General features: G+C 45.4%; 1 protein-coding gene across 1 annotated transcript in view; it reads right to left on the bottom strand.

Annotated features, from left to right (window-relative positions):
* LOC139641993 (intermembrane lipid transfer protein VPS13B) overlaps positions 1-16,532 on the bottom strand; it is a 333,765-nt gene that overhangs the window by 56,290 nt on the left and 260,943 nt on the right. Inside the window, exons 41-44 of the mRNA XM_071516677.1 lie at positions 7,409-7,605; positions 5,324-5,505; positions 4,703-4,923; positions 4,384-4,515 (exon numbers count right to left, since the gene is read on the bottom strand). Of these exons, the coding sequence (XP_071372778.1) occupies positions 4,384-4,515; positions 4,703-4,923; positions 5,324-5,505; positions 7,409-7,605 (732 nt within the window). The remainder of the gene's footprint in view (positions 1-4,383; positions 4,516-4,702; positions 4,924-5,323; positions 5,506-7,408; positions 7,606-16,532) is intronic.

Raw genomic sequence — 16,532 nt, 5'->3', positions numbered from 1 at the left:
GCCCCGTCTTTGATGGTATCGCCTTTCAGCTCCGATTCATTAGGTAACATGATACAGACATCAGAAAAGCTTCCTCCAATAATCATAATCACTCTCTGTCTACCCAAGGGCTTCATGTGGGCAAATATTAAGACAAAGATATTTAGACAGTGAAAACGCAACCTTCTTGTTAAAAAGCACAAGATGACAGCTTCTCCTTCAGACACAGCACTACCAGGAATCAAAGTATCCACTTCCCTAATCCACCCAGATTGCATTACTTCAGTTTTCACAGAGTCTAGCCCAGAGTGGCACATATAAATGACAAGGTACAGTAAAATGTCTGGAATACAGACTGTAAATAATGACACCCACTCAAGAGAAATACACATGAAACAGGATAGCGTGACGGAGGAGTAGTAGCGGCGACAGAGAAACCTGTAAAAGGGACATAATGAAACAATATTCGGATCTAAAAACACCTATATTCCTCCATACGTGACCATAGCCCACACATCTGCTACGACCAGGAACATGATCTCCTTATCCTTATCACTGTCTTTCCGGGCGTAGCGGAATCATTCAAACATGGTAAGAAAGGGGAGAAAAAAAGAAACAGAAGAAACAGGAGGAAATTCCTGTTGTCTTGCACATGTAACGGCCTGCGAGTGTTCTGTGAGAACGCGGAGTGTGTAAATACTACTGGGCTTTCGTGTGGCTTTCCACTAAAGCCACTTCCCCGGGGTTAGGGGCTGGGGGGAGCAAAGACTGAAGCTGGGGCTGGGGACCGACGATTGAAAATGGAGGCATGGGGCCTGAGGTTAGAGTGGTGGGGGGCTGAGGTTGGGACCGTTTGGGGCTGTCAAGTACAAGGATAAGGACTTAAAAAAAAAAAAAAACCCTAATTTGTCATTCCATATAAAATGTTCTTCATCTGGTCGAACTGAGAAAGCCTTTGAGAAAAGAGTATGACTAGGGATTTTCAGCCCAATCTTCTTTCAGTTTTGTATGGGACAGCGTAATTGTGGCTAAATTTGAGAAAAATCTTGTAGTATCTACCTGGCTTCAGAACTGGAAGTAAGGATTTGATTTAAGACTGGAGCTGAGGGAAAGCACCGCAGTGGAGGAGTGGATGACTGAGGAGGTGGGAGGCTGGCTTGGGGATGGGCACAGTATTAGAATGGATAGAAAGTATATTAAAGTCAACATTATTAGGCGACCATTTGGATCAGTATACTTACGATGACCGCCACAGAAGTTTGGGTGATGCTGTCATCGAAATGAGAATAAGTATGGTTTATGAGATTTACAGCTGATGTGTTACCATGACAAATACTGTATATTAGACTGTATTATAGCTGTGCGAACAGAAATGACCATCATATCCTGGGAAGTGCCTATCTAGCTAATGCAATGGGTCTGGAACTGTTCCAGCCATTCTGGTTGTGGTGGTGTGGTATGACCATGCCTGGGTTCTGGGGCTTTCATTTTGCGGTAGTTGAGGAATCTTCTCCACGGTTCAATGCCGACCCTGCGCGCCACATCACAACAGGCCTGCCTGCCAGCCTTGACACCAGGAAACATGAAAATCACCGCAACAATTACACACGTTAGGACACATCCTTCTGTTGCGGAAGGACAGAGCCTGTTAACGTTTCCAACTGCCCCTGATTACGTTTTCAATCAGGATCAAGTGGATTTTTTTTTTCTCGCCCCAAAGATGTAGTTCAAGTGTTTGTGGGGGTTTGATCATACATACGTGTGTGTGTGTGTGTGTGTCTTTGCATGTATGTAGAATATGTGTGTGTGTGTGCAGAATCCAGGCCTCTACCAGATCAAAGATACATTTCAGATGAGCAGGGCAGGCCTTCACATTTGTCTCCGCAGTGCACCACACCACCACAGACAGCTTGTGCTTAATCGCACCCATACAAGGTTTTCTCCCCACGTACAAGGTTTACTTTCAGTGAAACAGAACGCTGGAATGTTCCGTGGGCGCTGCGTTCACAACTTCCTCTGAAGTGAGCCAAATGTTTAACAAGAGCGTTTCCTAATGGATCAGCTTTTCGTACTTGACCTCCCTCTCTACCCCTCGCTCCAGAACTATCATACCCACATGCAGCTCATTCACCTTATAATTATGGTGTGTTTTTCCCCTCCTGTTCTGAGTGGTGAATGCTGGAGGTAGTTAAACGATTCTATACTAGTTACAAGGCTGCTGCTGTTTACACCAACTCAAGACAATTCGGCAGGCTCAATCACTTTATGAATCAAGCCCATACCGATGAATATGTTAATGCTGCCAACATGCTTTGTGTTTCTGAGTATGTCTGTGTTTACAGCCGTTTCTGTGTATGAGTGTAGAATGGTATTCTGTATCTGGATAGTGTGTGTGAGTGTGTGTGTGTTTGTGCGTGTGTACTGTATGCCTCTGCTTTGAGCCTCTTGCCATCGGGCAATCAATGGCATACAAAAAGCCAAACATATCACCCAATCAGTATCAGAAAAAGCCTGGCCTAACAGCTTACGACCAACCAATAACCTAACAAGTCATGCTTGGCATGTTGGGTAAAACCTGCCATGGATACCGACGTGTCCAAAACACTCCAGTAAAGCTGGAATGTGACCTTTCAATACAGCACCACCAACGCTCTAAAGTCTTATTTATGGCTAATTTAACCAGCAGAAATAGGGAACATTCACTGGCTATACTGTGCTGAATGATGCAATGATGAAGCCAAGGGTCAAATATGACCCATCATCAAACACGGTCTATTAAGAGCTTTTGATGAGTCAATGATGCCACTGAGTGAAAACAAAGGTATTAAACCACTAGCCAGTACAATCATTTCGTAATTCCTAGTAGATTTTCTATACAGCTCGTTTAATTTTATTTTCCACAGGTAAAACACCACAGCTGTTCCTAGAAAAACACAGTCTATTATTTCTCTCACCTGGCAGAGTGTGTCTGTGTGCGTGCATGTAAAATCATAAGAGTACCTCAAGTCTCCAGAGGCCAGTATATGAGTCAGCACAGCCACAGCCACAGCTGAGCTGAGCAGGGCTGTGATAGGGCACACTGAGCCAGGCAGGCCAGGGTGTGTGCATGTGTGTGTGTGTGTGTGTAGTAGAAGAGTAGTGGGTGGGGGACTAGGGCCAGATGAGGTCTTGGCAGGTGTCACCGCTCAAGTTTTACCATATTTTCATGGGCATCACTTCACACACAGACATGCTGGCTACCAGAGGCAGTGCTGAGAGCTGAGAACTGAGAGATGACGAGGACCATAGCACTAGAAGCCCAAGAAAAGACGTACTGTGGCCTCTCAGGCTGAATGTACATTAAACTCAAAGGGCAGGTCCGTCCTGCAAATTATATTTCTATTGTCACAGAACCAAAAACATGCTTGTGAAATGTCTAGGTTGTTGCGTGTTTGTTTAGCTTATTCTCCATCAGGGACAATGATTGTCTTTCTGCACATTCTGTAAATGCCCATAAATCTTTCAAGGTTGACTGATTTACTGGCCAAAGTGTAGGGACAAAAAATCTAAAGTCCAGAAATTGGATGTTGAGGTACTAGCTAACAATGAGCTCCATTAAACCATAAAACCTGGAACTCTAAAAGACTAAATTACATACTGTAACCCCCTTGCTCCTAATGTAATAGCCATATCCAAGGGTAAAATGAAGGCAATCAAACAACATGGCAACTCTGTTGTAATCTGAAATTACTGACTGCATCCCACTAGTTAAATGTAGATTTTAGGAAAGATGTGGGGGGAAAAAGTTTGAACAAGTCACTCTCTGGCCATATTACCTCAAATGCTAAGTGTTAAAGGGATGTAAAGGGATTGAATCAACACTTCTATTATAGCGCATTGTCATGCCATACTGACTAGCAATCAGATTCCTATCGATTTCCCCTACATATTAAAGGTATATTAAAAAGCCAACCTTTTGCTGTTCCTTTTCTGCTAAAAATACATATCTAGTTTATGACGTCTGACTGAGTTCCAATAGTATCTTTTCCTTGCATATATCTTCAGAATGTGCCGTAATACCCTCATTTTTTAAAGGTTATAACCCATAAAGGTTAATGTGTGCTCTCAGAGTCGTCAACGCCCCATCCATGCAAATCAAACTCCACTGGTAATGTTTCCGCCTATGCTTCTCTACAAGCCAGGGAAAAGTTGCCTTTGTATGCTTTCCTTTAAAGGATCAGCTTTCCTAGTCCTAACATTAGCCGTAAGTGGGGAGATTGAAAAACAGGACCGCATCTAAGGACAACTTCAGCCTACATGTGGCCAAGCACTATGAACCCAGGCTCATTTAACTTTACAGGACACCCATTTTATATCAGAAAGTATGAAAAGCATGTATGTTGCTGACTCTACCCCCTCTCTCACCTGTTGCCAGCTGTGCAGGGCAGTGTCCAGGGTGTGGATGGCATACTGGCTGATATTGAGGAACACCGGGTCCACAAACACATTCCCATCCAGCACGGTGCTCTGGGGGCAGCAGGTGGCCGCAGCCTGGCCCTGGGACAGATAGGAAAACAGAAGGTTACATTAAGACTAATGTTATTACTGTAAATTTGGTTACACATCTGGTTGAAAGAGGGAACTTATTTTCACTTCCTGATCAGCGAATCTACCAATAAAAATATTTGGATAAATATATCAGCCCTTGTAGAGATATGAATAGCTCTCATAGCTATAACCCCACCTGTAGTATGACAGGCTGCAGGAGCTGAAGGAGCGTTAGGTTTCGGTACTCCAGCAGCCTGCAGTCCAGTTGGGTGGAAAAGTTGAACTCCTGACAGAGGCGCATTCCGCTGCTCCACTGGCGCAGGAAGACCCGCGGCTCCTGAGCACCAACCACCATGAACTCCTGCTCCTGAGGTAACTTCCTGTCTGGCAGGAAGGGCCGAAGACGTCGAGATGGAACTGGAGGAGTGAGAGACAGCATTTGTATTTAAATGAGACTGCACTGTAAGGGATATTTGATCCAAGATATGACAATGACAATTCAAATTTCTTTCAGGGTAATGATTTGCTGAGCGTGGGTGTGGAGGGGAGTGATTATGAGATGCCAGAACCTACTGTTGAGCCTTGCAGAAGTGCTGTGGGTCTAATTAAAGAAAAAAATCTGTAATGGTTCCCACTTCATAACCCAAATTACATACCCGCTCTCACCCACCCCCCTACTTCCAAGCCAGGATACTGTAGCCCCTAAAAAAACAGTTAATACCATTCAACTGCTACTTGGAGGAGAGTTCCTCCTTGGGTTGAATCCTTTCCTTTGCCCATGCAGTATGACTTTATGACTGTGTATTCTGTCTCCTACCTGTGCCCAGCTGTTCTAGGTGGTGGCAGAGGTGAACCTCCATCTGTGCGAGCTGCAGGGAGACGCCCAGGGAGGGGACGAACCAGGGGGCGAAGCAGGAGTCCACACGGGCGCAGGCTGCCAGCGCCGTGGGAGACACCAGCTGATCGCAGGGTAGCTGGGAACCAGACTCACTATCCGAACTGGAGGAGAGGAGATCCAGCAGACAAATAAATATTTATAGATGAAGAAGTTGTATTCTTTACTGTGAATGATAAAAGTGCAACAAAAAAAACACAAACTTGAATAAGAACCGAAGCACCCTAGCACAATATTTCATATGGCAAACATACTGGAGCAAAAATGAGTAATAGACCAACGTGATTTGGCTTCTGACAGTCTTGAGGGTAAAAAAAGCAAACAGTCATTGATTTTCTATCACCCCTTGCTTGTTTTCTAATATCAAGAGTATAGGCAGAGCTGTGGAATAACAGCCACAAAGATTCCACTCGCTAATTAAAATAGTCTGATTCATATTTGTGGCTGAATGCTTTTGTCTTCTGTCCAGTGTTTCAAAACTGTGAATTCCTCGTCAGAAATCTACAGTTAAACAAATGCTACAATTTTGAAGAGAAAAAAGGAATGAACAGAGACAACAACATGCAGAGGGCCTCCTCGCCATCCGGGGCTATGAGTCTAGGTAGACTGTTACTGCTGCGGTTTCCAGGAGACCCTCTCCATGGACATTAATTGCATGTCATGGTTGATGACGGTGAATGGAAGGTAATTGAAGTGAATGACCATTTGCTCTGTAATTTGCTGCTACCATGATCCACCATAAAAACTCCAGCAGGAAACGCTCAAGACCTGAAAAACGCTGGTGCAGCAGAGCGCTCCTTAAAAAGATAAGCATCATATGTTGACAATTTTCATTACTTCCAGTTGGCAGGGCAGCCAAGTTATTTTTCTGGTGGAAACTGAAGTAAGGCAGATGAAACGAGCGAGTAAGGAAAGGGGAATCAATTTTGATCAAAAAGGACAAATAATTTAAACATAAAGGAAATGTAGTGTTTGGAGTATGATTATAATGAAACGCAGATGTATATTTTGCTTTACACTGGATCTGGTACTGTAGAGGTTTTTTTTCTGTTTCTTCTCTTACATGTTTTCTTATTCCTCCCATTCTGCTCCTCTGGAGCTCGCTAAGCCACACAGAATGTGGGCTTGGCAGTTCTCTTCCACTAAAAGTTCCCTAAACCCCGGGAGGAAGTGAGAGAGAGAGAGAGAGAGAGAGAGAGAGAGAGAGAGAGAGCGAGAGAGAGAGAGAGAGAGAGAGCAACTGACAATGAGTAAGAGGGAATGAGAAAGGCAAAGAGAGAAATGAAAAATGGGTGAAGCGCAGAACAAGTGAGAAGTAGGGGGACGCCGGGTGAGAGACATGAGAGAGAAGAAGAGAGGAGGCAGGGGTAGAGAGAGCAGGGGAGTAAAAAACATGCTCTTTGAGGTGTTACAGTGCTTGGCAGGCCCGGTCCAACCCGTCCTGTCCCAACTCAACCCAACCCAGCCCAGCCCAGGCCAGGCCAGGCCCAGGAACGTATGAGCCAACCCAAAGGGGGCTTTTACTCTCCTTGGTTCCCGTGAGCTTCCCCCCGATTAGATACACTCAAGGTAAGCAGGAAGGAATCCGGATGGGCCCTGACAGGCACTTGGTGTGCTGGGAAATCTCATTAGGCCAATCTGAACGCCTTCCAAGCCCGCTCCCTGCTCCTGCACACCAGATGTGGGGCGAGGGACACACTGCTAGCTCTTTGTGCTCAGCGGCTGGGGTGCGCTCTCTCTCTCTGCTTTCCCTCACACTGGATGACACACATACTGTAGGTCCACACACACACACACATATATCTAGGTGTACGCACACACACGCCCTGGCACATAAGCACGCATGTACACACACGTAAACAGCATAGAACACACACAACAGTCCACGATGAAACACAGAAATTGTTTAGTCCCAGTCTATGATTTCTGCTCTCTCCTGCATTATTCAGGATGATCCCAGACACACACATACACACATATGCAAAGTCAGACACCTCTCTCTCTCACCTCTGCTCATCTCCTCCCTCTCCATTATTATTGAGTACTATCCTCCAGAGGTCTGAGGCCACCAGTTCCTTCTGCTGGTTGGTGAGGCTGAGGCTGGGCAGCTGCAGCTGGCAGGCACTGCTCTCTGACAGGCTGAACTCCCGGTAGGGAATAAAGGCCTGCTGGAGCTCATCCCAGTACTCTAGGCTGCATGGCACCTGGAGGGAAAGAAACAGGATACAACTTAAATGTTTTACCCTAAAATATGTTATTATTATTATTAAAAATATTTTTATTTTTTCTCTATATACCCTCTCTATCCCTCTTTGGGATAGTGGGGTCACATAGAAATTAGTATCCTTCAACCATGGTTAAAAAAACCCAATACTTTTCTAATATAAAGTCACGCATGATAAAATGACAAAGAGGACCAAGGCTGCTTGGCACGCTTGACTCTGATGAAGATGAAAAGTACCTGGAAGGTCAGAGGCTGCATATAATCTAAAAAAAAAAATGTGTCTAAAAAAAGTTTTGTTTCTTTTCTTCTGTACTTTTGCTATTTGGTGTGCAATCTATTAGGAATGATGGACAATGCCATAGAGGACAAACGGTCATCCCTATACTCTCGGCTGCACTGCACAGCATCTGGATGAAAACAAAATACAACAAACAGAAAAGTGTTAAATGTGGGTGTAGTAGCCTAATGCTTGGAGAGGCGATCTTGTGAATGGATGATTGCTGGTGCAAATCCCTGGAACAGCTCATAAAATCTGTGCAGGTTAATCAAACAAACTCTCTCCCCTCCCTCAACTAGAGTCAAAGTGCTTCTGAACAACTCAACTCCCTCTGCTCAATAGCCAATAGTGTAAGACTGGTGACGTTTTTTTGTTTTGTTTTTCATCCATATGAGAAAAGGCAACATGGGATGAAAGAGGAAGAAGCTGGAGTGATCCTGGAGGTGTCCCCGGCTGGATTCCAGCATCCACTTACAGAACACATGTGTGATTATTGAGCAGGAAGGACGATCACCACTACTTCACCCTTCTTCCCTTCCTTCCTTCCTTCCTACCATACAGCCAACTAGTATTTGCTGACAACCATTAAACAAAGACCATAATGATCACAGCTAGTTGCTCTCTTTCTTTGGCCGGGCTAGTGTTCCCAGAGAGCTTGGAGAGAAAAGCCTTCAGTGCATCCCACCTCGCTGTTAAGTATTGTTAACTCCTGTTGTGAGATCCCCCCCCCACCTCCTCTGTTGTTCTCCTGACAGCCTCGCCAGATGCTCTGGTTGACACTATAAAGTTGATGTTTTTTTTGTACTTCAGCCTGCTGTATTCCCATTAGCTTCATGGTAGTGCCAGTACTCCTGTAAGGCTTTGTCGGAAACTGTTGGTGTGCAACATGATGAAAGTTCAAACACCTCAGCCAGTGCAATGTGAGGGAAAGTGCTGCTTTCACAGTCAGGCAGTCAGGCATATACACATATGTTTCTTGGTGCCTTCATTAGGACTTACGACACAAAGTAAGGGACTGCATAACCCATGTGCTCCTATGCATTCCTTTGGGTTACCTTATGCAGTTACATTATGCACCCAGAGACCTCTATCTAGTGAATTTGTACTGAAATTGTTCCTCAAAAACATAATGGTTAGGTTCTGCCCCCTTGTCACTCAATCAGTAAGATGCGTATTGTATTGCTTTTTAATTGTTCTGTATCCCACAGTTACTCATTACTTTCAGTCTACAACACAACAGAAAGCCTGTTACTGGATGCTATTGTTTACCCCGAATACTCATCAGCAAGATCCCAGAGGATTTCTACATGTATTGCTTTGTTGTTGTACAGAAGATACCGTTTTCTACCAGTGGATCCCACGGTCGCTCCTCACTTAAGCCGAGGGCTTTGCTCCAACAAATCAGCCAGCATTTTACTGGAAGCTATCGTATCCCCCAGTTAGCTTACTCATCAGCTAGACACTAGAGAATATCATACTATTGTATCACTCAGTTGCTCATCGCTTCAACTTGTGGTCCAAAGAAACAGATAGCAATTACACCATTGTATCCCCCTCATTGTAGCCCTTATTACTCATCAGCAGCAGGGTTACTGTAAGGCTTTGTTATTGCACAACAGGTACTACTTCAGTCTGGTGTATCCCCCAGTTACTCATCAAGTATTAAACGACTGCAGTGGTCTGCTAATCATCAAGTGCTTTGATACTTCACTGAGTCCTTCTAGACTCGGGGAATCCCTGCCTTGCAAAAGCAATGAGTGAGTGAGTTTTTATGGTGTCTGCATTACTTGCAACCTTGACTTTTACTCATTTCAGACAAACCAATCTTTAATTTCTCGTCTAGTCGGAAAAAACGACAACAGTTCAACCGCAGACCACCAGCGCAGCCAGAGGACAACTCATCTCCATAACAACATGCATGACCACAGCATAACTTAACACTAGGCAACTTTACACTATGAGACGGCCATTAACGTCGATGTCCTGGAGCCGTTCCTCACACTGAATAACCATCAGGCTGTGTGAGTGTTGTTCTCACATTATGTGATGATTGGTAGGGCGCCTTTCCTTCTTCTCACATTGTGTGGAAATTAGCATAAATGTGCCTGGTCCTCCTGTGCGAACTAAACCAGGTTCTCAGGTTCCCTCGACCACCTGCAGAACACAGCTACTGACTGATCAGTAGTGGCAGGGAGCTCTCAGCATACCTGAAAGCTGCCAGGCAGTCAGGCACAAGTTCATGATTGTGTGTGTGTGTGTGTGTGAGAGAGAGAGAGCGTGCACGTGTCTGTGCGTAGTCAGACAAACAAACCATCTACTAGAGGTATGGGGCTTCCTGGACCATGGCCAAACTCATGGAACTGTCAGCAAGGCCATGGCGGTGTGTGTGCCTGTGTGGAGTTTGCTGTGTCAGTGTGTATGAGTGGAGGAAATGTGTGCACAAAGTGTGACAAAGTGTGTGTGTGTGCCTGTACTCTTAGAAAGCAGTGGGTGACATAACCTTAAGCTTACATCATGTCCGAAATGCCACACAGGTTTTCCTGGAACCGGCTTCCCGTAATCGTACCTGACAGAGTTGTGCACCCGCAACCCCAACACTGAGCCACCAGGGCGGAAACTCACCCGGTCTCAACAGAGAATTACCAGAATTGCGTTACTAAAACACTCGGGGTGGGTTTTTTTTCACCTGTGATATTCTATACACATGACGGCATACAGCGATGAATATGTAAGGTACATACATGGTACGGCGGAGTGCATTTGCATGGCTGCATTTGCGTCATGTTCCCTTTGACTCGCTCCCCTGGCCTCGGTGGGGAGCGGGGAGGGGTGCAGATGAAATCGATAACCAATTAAAAAAAAAAAGAGATGGAGCGAGGGTGGAAAAAGAGAAAAAGATGAAATTCATTTTAAGTCAGCTGTGTTGAGTTGGACCTCTGGCACTGGGCGGTGGGAGGACAAGGCACCTGTGTGTATGTCAAATGGGTTTGCATGTCTGCGCTCAAGAGAAAATGCGTGTGAGCATATGTGTAAGTTTGCATGTGTGTGTATGTGCGCATGCTACAGTCTGGACAGCGTCAGTTTCCGCGGCCTGATTGTGTGTGTACCTTATCTGATAAACAACATGTAACCCTGAATAGCTGACATGCCGCTGGCTGGATGGGTCGAATCTATGTTTTCCTCCAGCAGCTTTCAGAGTAGACCTGGCAGCTAGAGCGCCTGCGGCAAAATAGCAGCTGAAGGTTTATCTTCATTTTCAAGTTATGGTTCCATTTTGGAGGCGGTTCAAATGCCTGGAAAGTTAAGTCAAGGACTCTTCAAGTAGTTTAAATATTCAAAACTATTTACAAATATATTTATATCCAGAACTGTTGGCAGCATTGTGTATACACAGATCTGATTTCCCTCCCTGTCACCCACCTCCTCCACTGCCAAACCGCAGTCAAACTACTATTCTGCATGGACTCCATTACTTTTCTGGGACTGACCGACCAATCACATTGTCCCAAAAGGGTAAGCTCTGCCTATTTTATGCCCCAGGCAGACTAAAGCAAATACGCAAAGTAAACGAAATGATTTCAATTTTCATAATCGACCCAGGTCCGATGGCTGCTAAAGTTCAGATATGTCCCTGCAATTGAAGACTCCCCTAGCTCACTCTGAGGCTGTAGCCACTGACATCCACAGCCTTGTCTGCCATTACTTTTATTAACAACATCAACACTGCTGTTAGCTCTTCTGTTATTTCACTGATGCCTATATTTCTGAAAATTCCACTGCTAGCTACCTCTTATCAGCCAGCAGACAAATTGAATTGACGTCGGCCTGAGCAAATGTTTACTCAGGAGATGTAATGAAAATTGTTCTGAAAATGACTCTTGCTATGGTGTCTCAGGTGGGCCAATATACGTTAACATTAATCAGTGTGGAAAATCAGGAATAAGCCTGGGCTGAGATCTTTGCGCTCCACTTTTCTTTTCTTTTTTTTCCCCTCTGTAATGCAAAACTTTTAAAAGGGGACTGGAGGTTTGGTGGATGAGGTGTAAAAACTTCTCCAGATCAAATTAACCACATGGACAGTCTTTTATTTTTACAGTGCATTAGCTGTGACTAATGCAGGTCTGCTTGAGCGCTGTCCCACTAAAATAATAGTTATCTTGGCTAAACCATACTCTCCCTCTCTCTGTTTCTGGTCCCCTCTGTTCCTCTGAAGCGAAAGGCCCTGCTGACTCCCCTCGGATCTTAACTCCGAACAAATGGTCATATATTTTTACTAATGAGAGAGCGAATTAGCATGTAGAAATAAAAAGGGGTGTGCTGAGGATGTGAAGCTGAGGGAGGCTGAAGAAATGAGGCATGAAAAAATGGTGGACCCATGTTGCTCATAATAACAACAATGACAGAAACAACAGCTGCAGCAGCGGTTATGCCTGCTGGTTCATCTCAGGCCACAGAGCTTTTATAATATCGGTCGCAGGCCAGGAGAGCTGTGATGGCAGCGCAGAACCCTGCCGGGACATGAGAGGGCGTCGCACAGTGCCTCGCACGAAAACCCCAGCAGGGGAGCGGAGGGTGTGATGTCTGTTTCAAAGAGTCAGAGTGATTTGGGCAACTGCTTGAAAGAGCGAGCGAGCGATCAAATTTATACATTTGTATATTAAAAATAGCTTGCGTGGGTGGACGGTAAATGTGCGTGTGCATGAGAACAGCGTGTTTTATTACATGCCGAGGCTGAACTCAAGTCCTTGCTCTCCTCCTCCTCCTCCTCCTCCTCCCCTGAGCTGGGGTCAGGCTGAATCATAGCTCCTGTGTTTACTCCCCGTTTCTCAGGCTTCAGAACCCCACAGAGAGGGACAAGGGAGGAGAGGGGGAACAAGGGAGAGGGAGGAAGAAAAGAGAGGGACGGAAAAAAGCAGCAGCGAGGACACCTGCTTATGATTCAGAGGACTGGACCACACGGCGGTGAGAAGGTGAGAATGAGTCACCTTCCTTCCTCCCTCTGTCCCCTCATCGCTTAGTTCCCTCTGCAGGTGGGAACCTCTGGACGCTCAGCCGTGGGCTCTGTCCTTCTTCAACTGCCGCCCCCCCCCCTCCCACCCACCACCCCTCCATTACTCTAACCCTCCCCAGCCTTTACCTCCTACTGTATGTAAAAACAGCGCGGGCAACAATTCGTCTTTGAGTAATGGAAGGTGGTTTGAATTCCCCCTCCGAGATACTGGAACCAGTCGTGAAACCACAACTATTTAAATGCAGGAAATCTTGATTTTATAAAATGTTAATATGATCTGCTCTGGGGACAAGCGAGCGGCCTGGCTCGGAGCAGGAAACCCCCCCCCCCCCCCCTTCCCCACAACCACCCCACCTTCATCTATTCTGAGCAGCGTGGAGGGGAGAGAGTGGAGCGTGGAGGGGGGGTTGTAGGAGAATGAGAGAGAAGAGAAGAGCGGGAGGAGAAAGAGGAAAAGGAAAAAAGAGAGAGAGAGAGGAGAAAAGAGGGCATGAAAAGAGGAGGGAGTGTTTTGTTCACCTGCACTCCTCTCCTTCCACCTGCTGGTAAAGAACAGCCGTAAATGGGAAAACAATCACTGTCTACATGATAGGGGAGAGTTGGAAGACAGCTCAATGCTAACTATCTCTCTCTCTCTTTCTGCTTATTTCTTTTTCTTTCACTCTCCCTCTCACTTTCCATTTCTCAAACTCTCTCTATCGGCCTCCATCTCCGTGTGGCCACATGGTAATTTTAGAGCCCTGAGAAATTATGACTGCCTTCTTTCTCTTCCATGCTTCCCTCTCTGCGCAGTCGAGATGTGAAGTAAATGAAATTCCTCTGGAGCAGAAACTGAGCCATTACTGTTTTGGATTTTTATGGCTGCATTTCCGTTCCCTGTAGCTGGACTTTCTTTCTGGCCCTCAGAGAAATCAAATAAAAAATGAATTAATTGAGAACTTTTGAAGTTTCATATAAAGGAAAGCAAATAAAAAAACAAAAAAAATCACTGTGCGCCAGAAGCTGAAATCAATTAAATCTGGGATCACAATGAGCTTGGCTAATGCCCAAGAGGCCCTGTTCAAATAACCCCCACGAACCTGGCGGCACCACTGCTATGCGTGTTTGGATGAAAATATGAGGTAAGCAGGGCTGTGTAACACATCAGTAAACTGGATCCAATGTCTCATAATTACTCCACAATCGCTTCTTTCAAACGGCCCGCGATACACGATACTGCATCCAGCAGTGTTGACAAAGCACATCGGAGCAGCTTTCAACAATGGACTTAAACCAGCTTAGGATATACATTTTCCAATTTATATTTTTCAGAAATGTTACCGATAATAGCTTTGCTGAATATGCCAATTGCTGTACTGACTGTTTCCTATTATAGACAAGACTGCGGCAGGGCCTGGCTGGGGCATGTGCTTGGACATCACAGGACCGCATGCGGCAGAATTAGGAAATTGACTCCTGACCTGATGAGTCAGTTGTGGCATGCACAATGGCTTCTATAAACACAAGTCGCATTTCTCGGTTTAGCAGGTGGCAACTAATGTTGCAGAACTGTTTAGACAGTTTTCTTAGCTGTTAATAATAATGCTTCCTATATACAGTGGCTTCTTTTGCTTTCCCCCATGAACACACTATCTCATCCCGTCCCGTCTCGTCCCCACATGGAGCGGTTTGGGTAATAGAGGGGTGCTGAGAGCCTCCTCCTTTCAGCACCTCCCCTGTGGAAGGCTCATCACCTGATTCCTTTTAACAGACTTGTCAGAGGAGACACGACCACGCCAGACGACAGGAGGAGAGCAGAGGAAGATGTGGAAACCACATGTTCATCATCCACGGGTTCCACCCCCCCCCCCCCCCCCCCCCCGAGTTACAAACACACACACACACACCCGTAGACACAGGCATCCATCTGCATGCACACACATACAGAAATGCAGAAATACACGCACCCATCCATCTCTTAACTGATGTATAATACACCACTGTCCATGTGTAATGTGAAATATCTGTGCGTGTGTTTTCTGTGTGCATGCTTGTATTCCTGTGTGCATGTGTGTGTGAGTGCGTGCATATGTGTGTGTATGTGTGTGAGGTGTTGTGCTGGGATATGTCCTCCAGCTCCCTGTATCTCCTGTCAGACAGGACATACGGTTTCATCGGCCTCCCGTTTCATCAACTGGTGAAAAATCACCTCTCTCCTGGACTAGAGAAAATGTATTTTCACACATATCGCTTTACACAGAGGCTGCTACGAACATTGCTGAAGACGCCACCTCCCTCTGTGTCCATCTATCTCCATCTTTCCAGATCTCCCCCCTCCACCCCTGTCCATCTCTCTCCTCCCACTCCTCCTTCCCAACTCTGTCTGTCACTGTCGCTTCCTCTAGTTCTCCCTGCTCCCTCCTCTGTAGACCCCAGCCCCTCTCCCTCTGTTCTCTACTGTAACTCCATACGCGGCCAATCAGCTAGAGGCTTCGTGGTTTCGTTCATTATGGACTTCACAGCTGCGAGGCCCCGGAGTGATGCCAGACATCTGCAGCACCTTGCAATCTTGAAATATCCCTGGCCTGGACACACAGAACAGGCAGGAGAAAACAACCTTAGGTGAAATGACTGAAGGAGTCCAGCAGAGCAGCTGAGGGACAGAGGGAGGTTACGGGGAGATGAGGAACTTCTGCTGCAGACGGAGGGAGGAGGGAGAATGAAAGTGAACAAGGAAGAGAGGCTGGGGGTGGGGGGCAAACCCTGAGGGCATGTGACAACTGATAATACATCACATTATAACATTAACTGGTGGTGATTATTACTTTATAAGGGGTGTACAGTAGCCTATTTTTAACTGATGATGTAATGATAATATTGACAGTAATTTAATAGTTAGTACATTCTTCTTATTGCTATGATTTATTACATTATTAGTCAATATAATTATTATATCGTCGGTTAAAAGTCAGAAAGCCAAATTTAGGACTTTGGAAGACCTTTTTAATGCTATCTGGAATTGAATTTAAGAGCAAAATAACAATGAAAATAAAGAAACAAATTTCTGATTGAACATAGCAAATGAAAGTTCTGAAACTTTAAATGGGCAGGATAAGAAAAAGTACACAAGGAAATTCATTGTTCAGAAACATGATGTGAAATTGTGTTTAGTAAAGCAGACACAATGGAAAAAAAAATTGTTGCATAACCCCACTCTGTATTAATCTAAGAGTGGACATGCAGCAAAAAGAAACCTGTGTATAAAAAAACATATCTCTAATTACTATAATATATTTCTTTTTGTACTTTTTTTTACATGTAAATACCACGTTTCTGCTTCAGGGAAGAATGAAACAATGAGGAGGAGGAAGAAGAAGAGTAGTAGGAGGAAAGCTGAAGAAGGGACCTGGCTTGGCTTTGAGGGAGATAAGCTAGAAGGGGGGGGGTTAGAGAAAGATGGAAGAGGAGTGACGGGAGGAGAGGTGGGACGTCCCGTCCCCCGCTGAGGCCCTGCAGACTCAGTAGCTGCTACAGCCTGCCAAAACATAACCTCATCCGGGGGTTAGAGACACCTGGCTGTTCACACCAGAGCATGCATGATGACTTCCACAGCTGTCCGGCCGTGTATTACATGTTTTGA

The sequence above is a fragment of the Centroberyx affinis genome, unplaced genomic scaffold (genome assembly GCF_046629955.1).
Source record: "Centroberyx affinis isolate AG114_WGS23_722 - 3 ecotype Tasmania unplaced genomic scaffold, CSIRO-AGI_Caff_v1 ptg000423l_1, whole genome shotgun sequence".
NCBI lineage: Eukaryota > Metazoa > Chordata > Actinopteri > Beryciformes > Berycidae > Centroberyx > Centroberyx affinis.
This window is presented reverse-complemented; position numbering and strand designations above follow the sequence as displayed.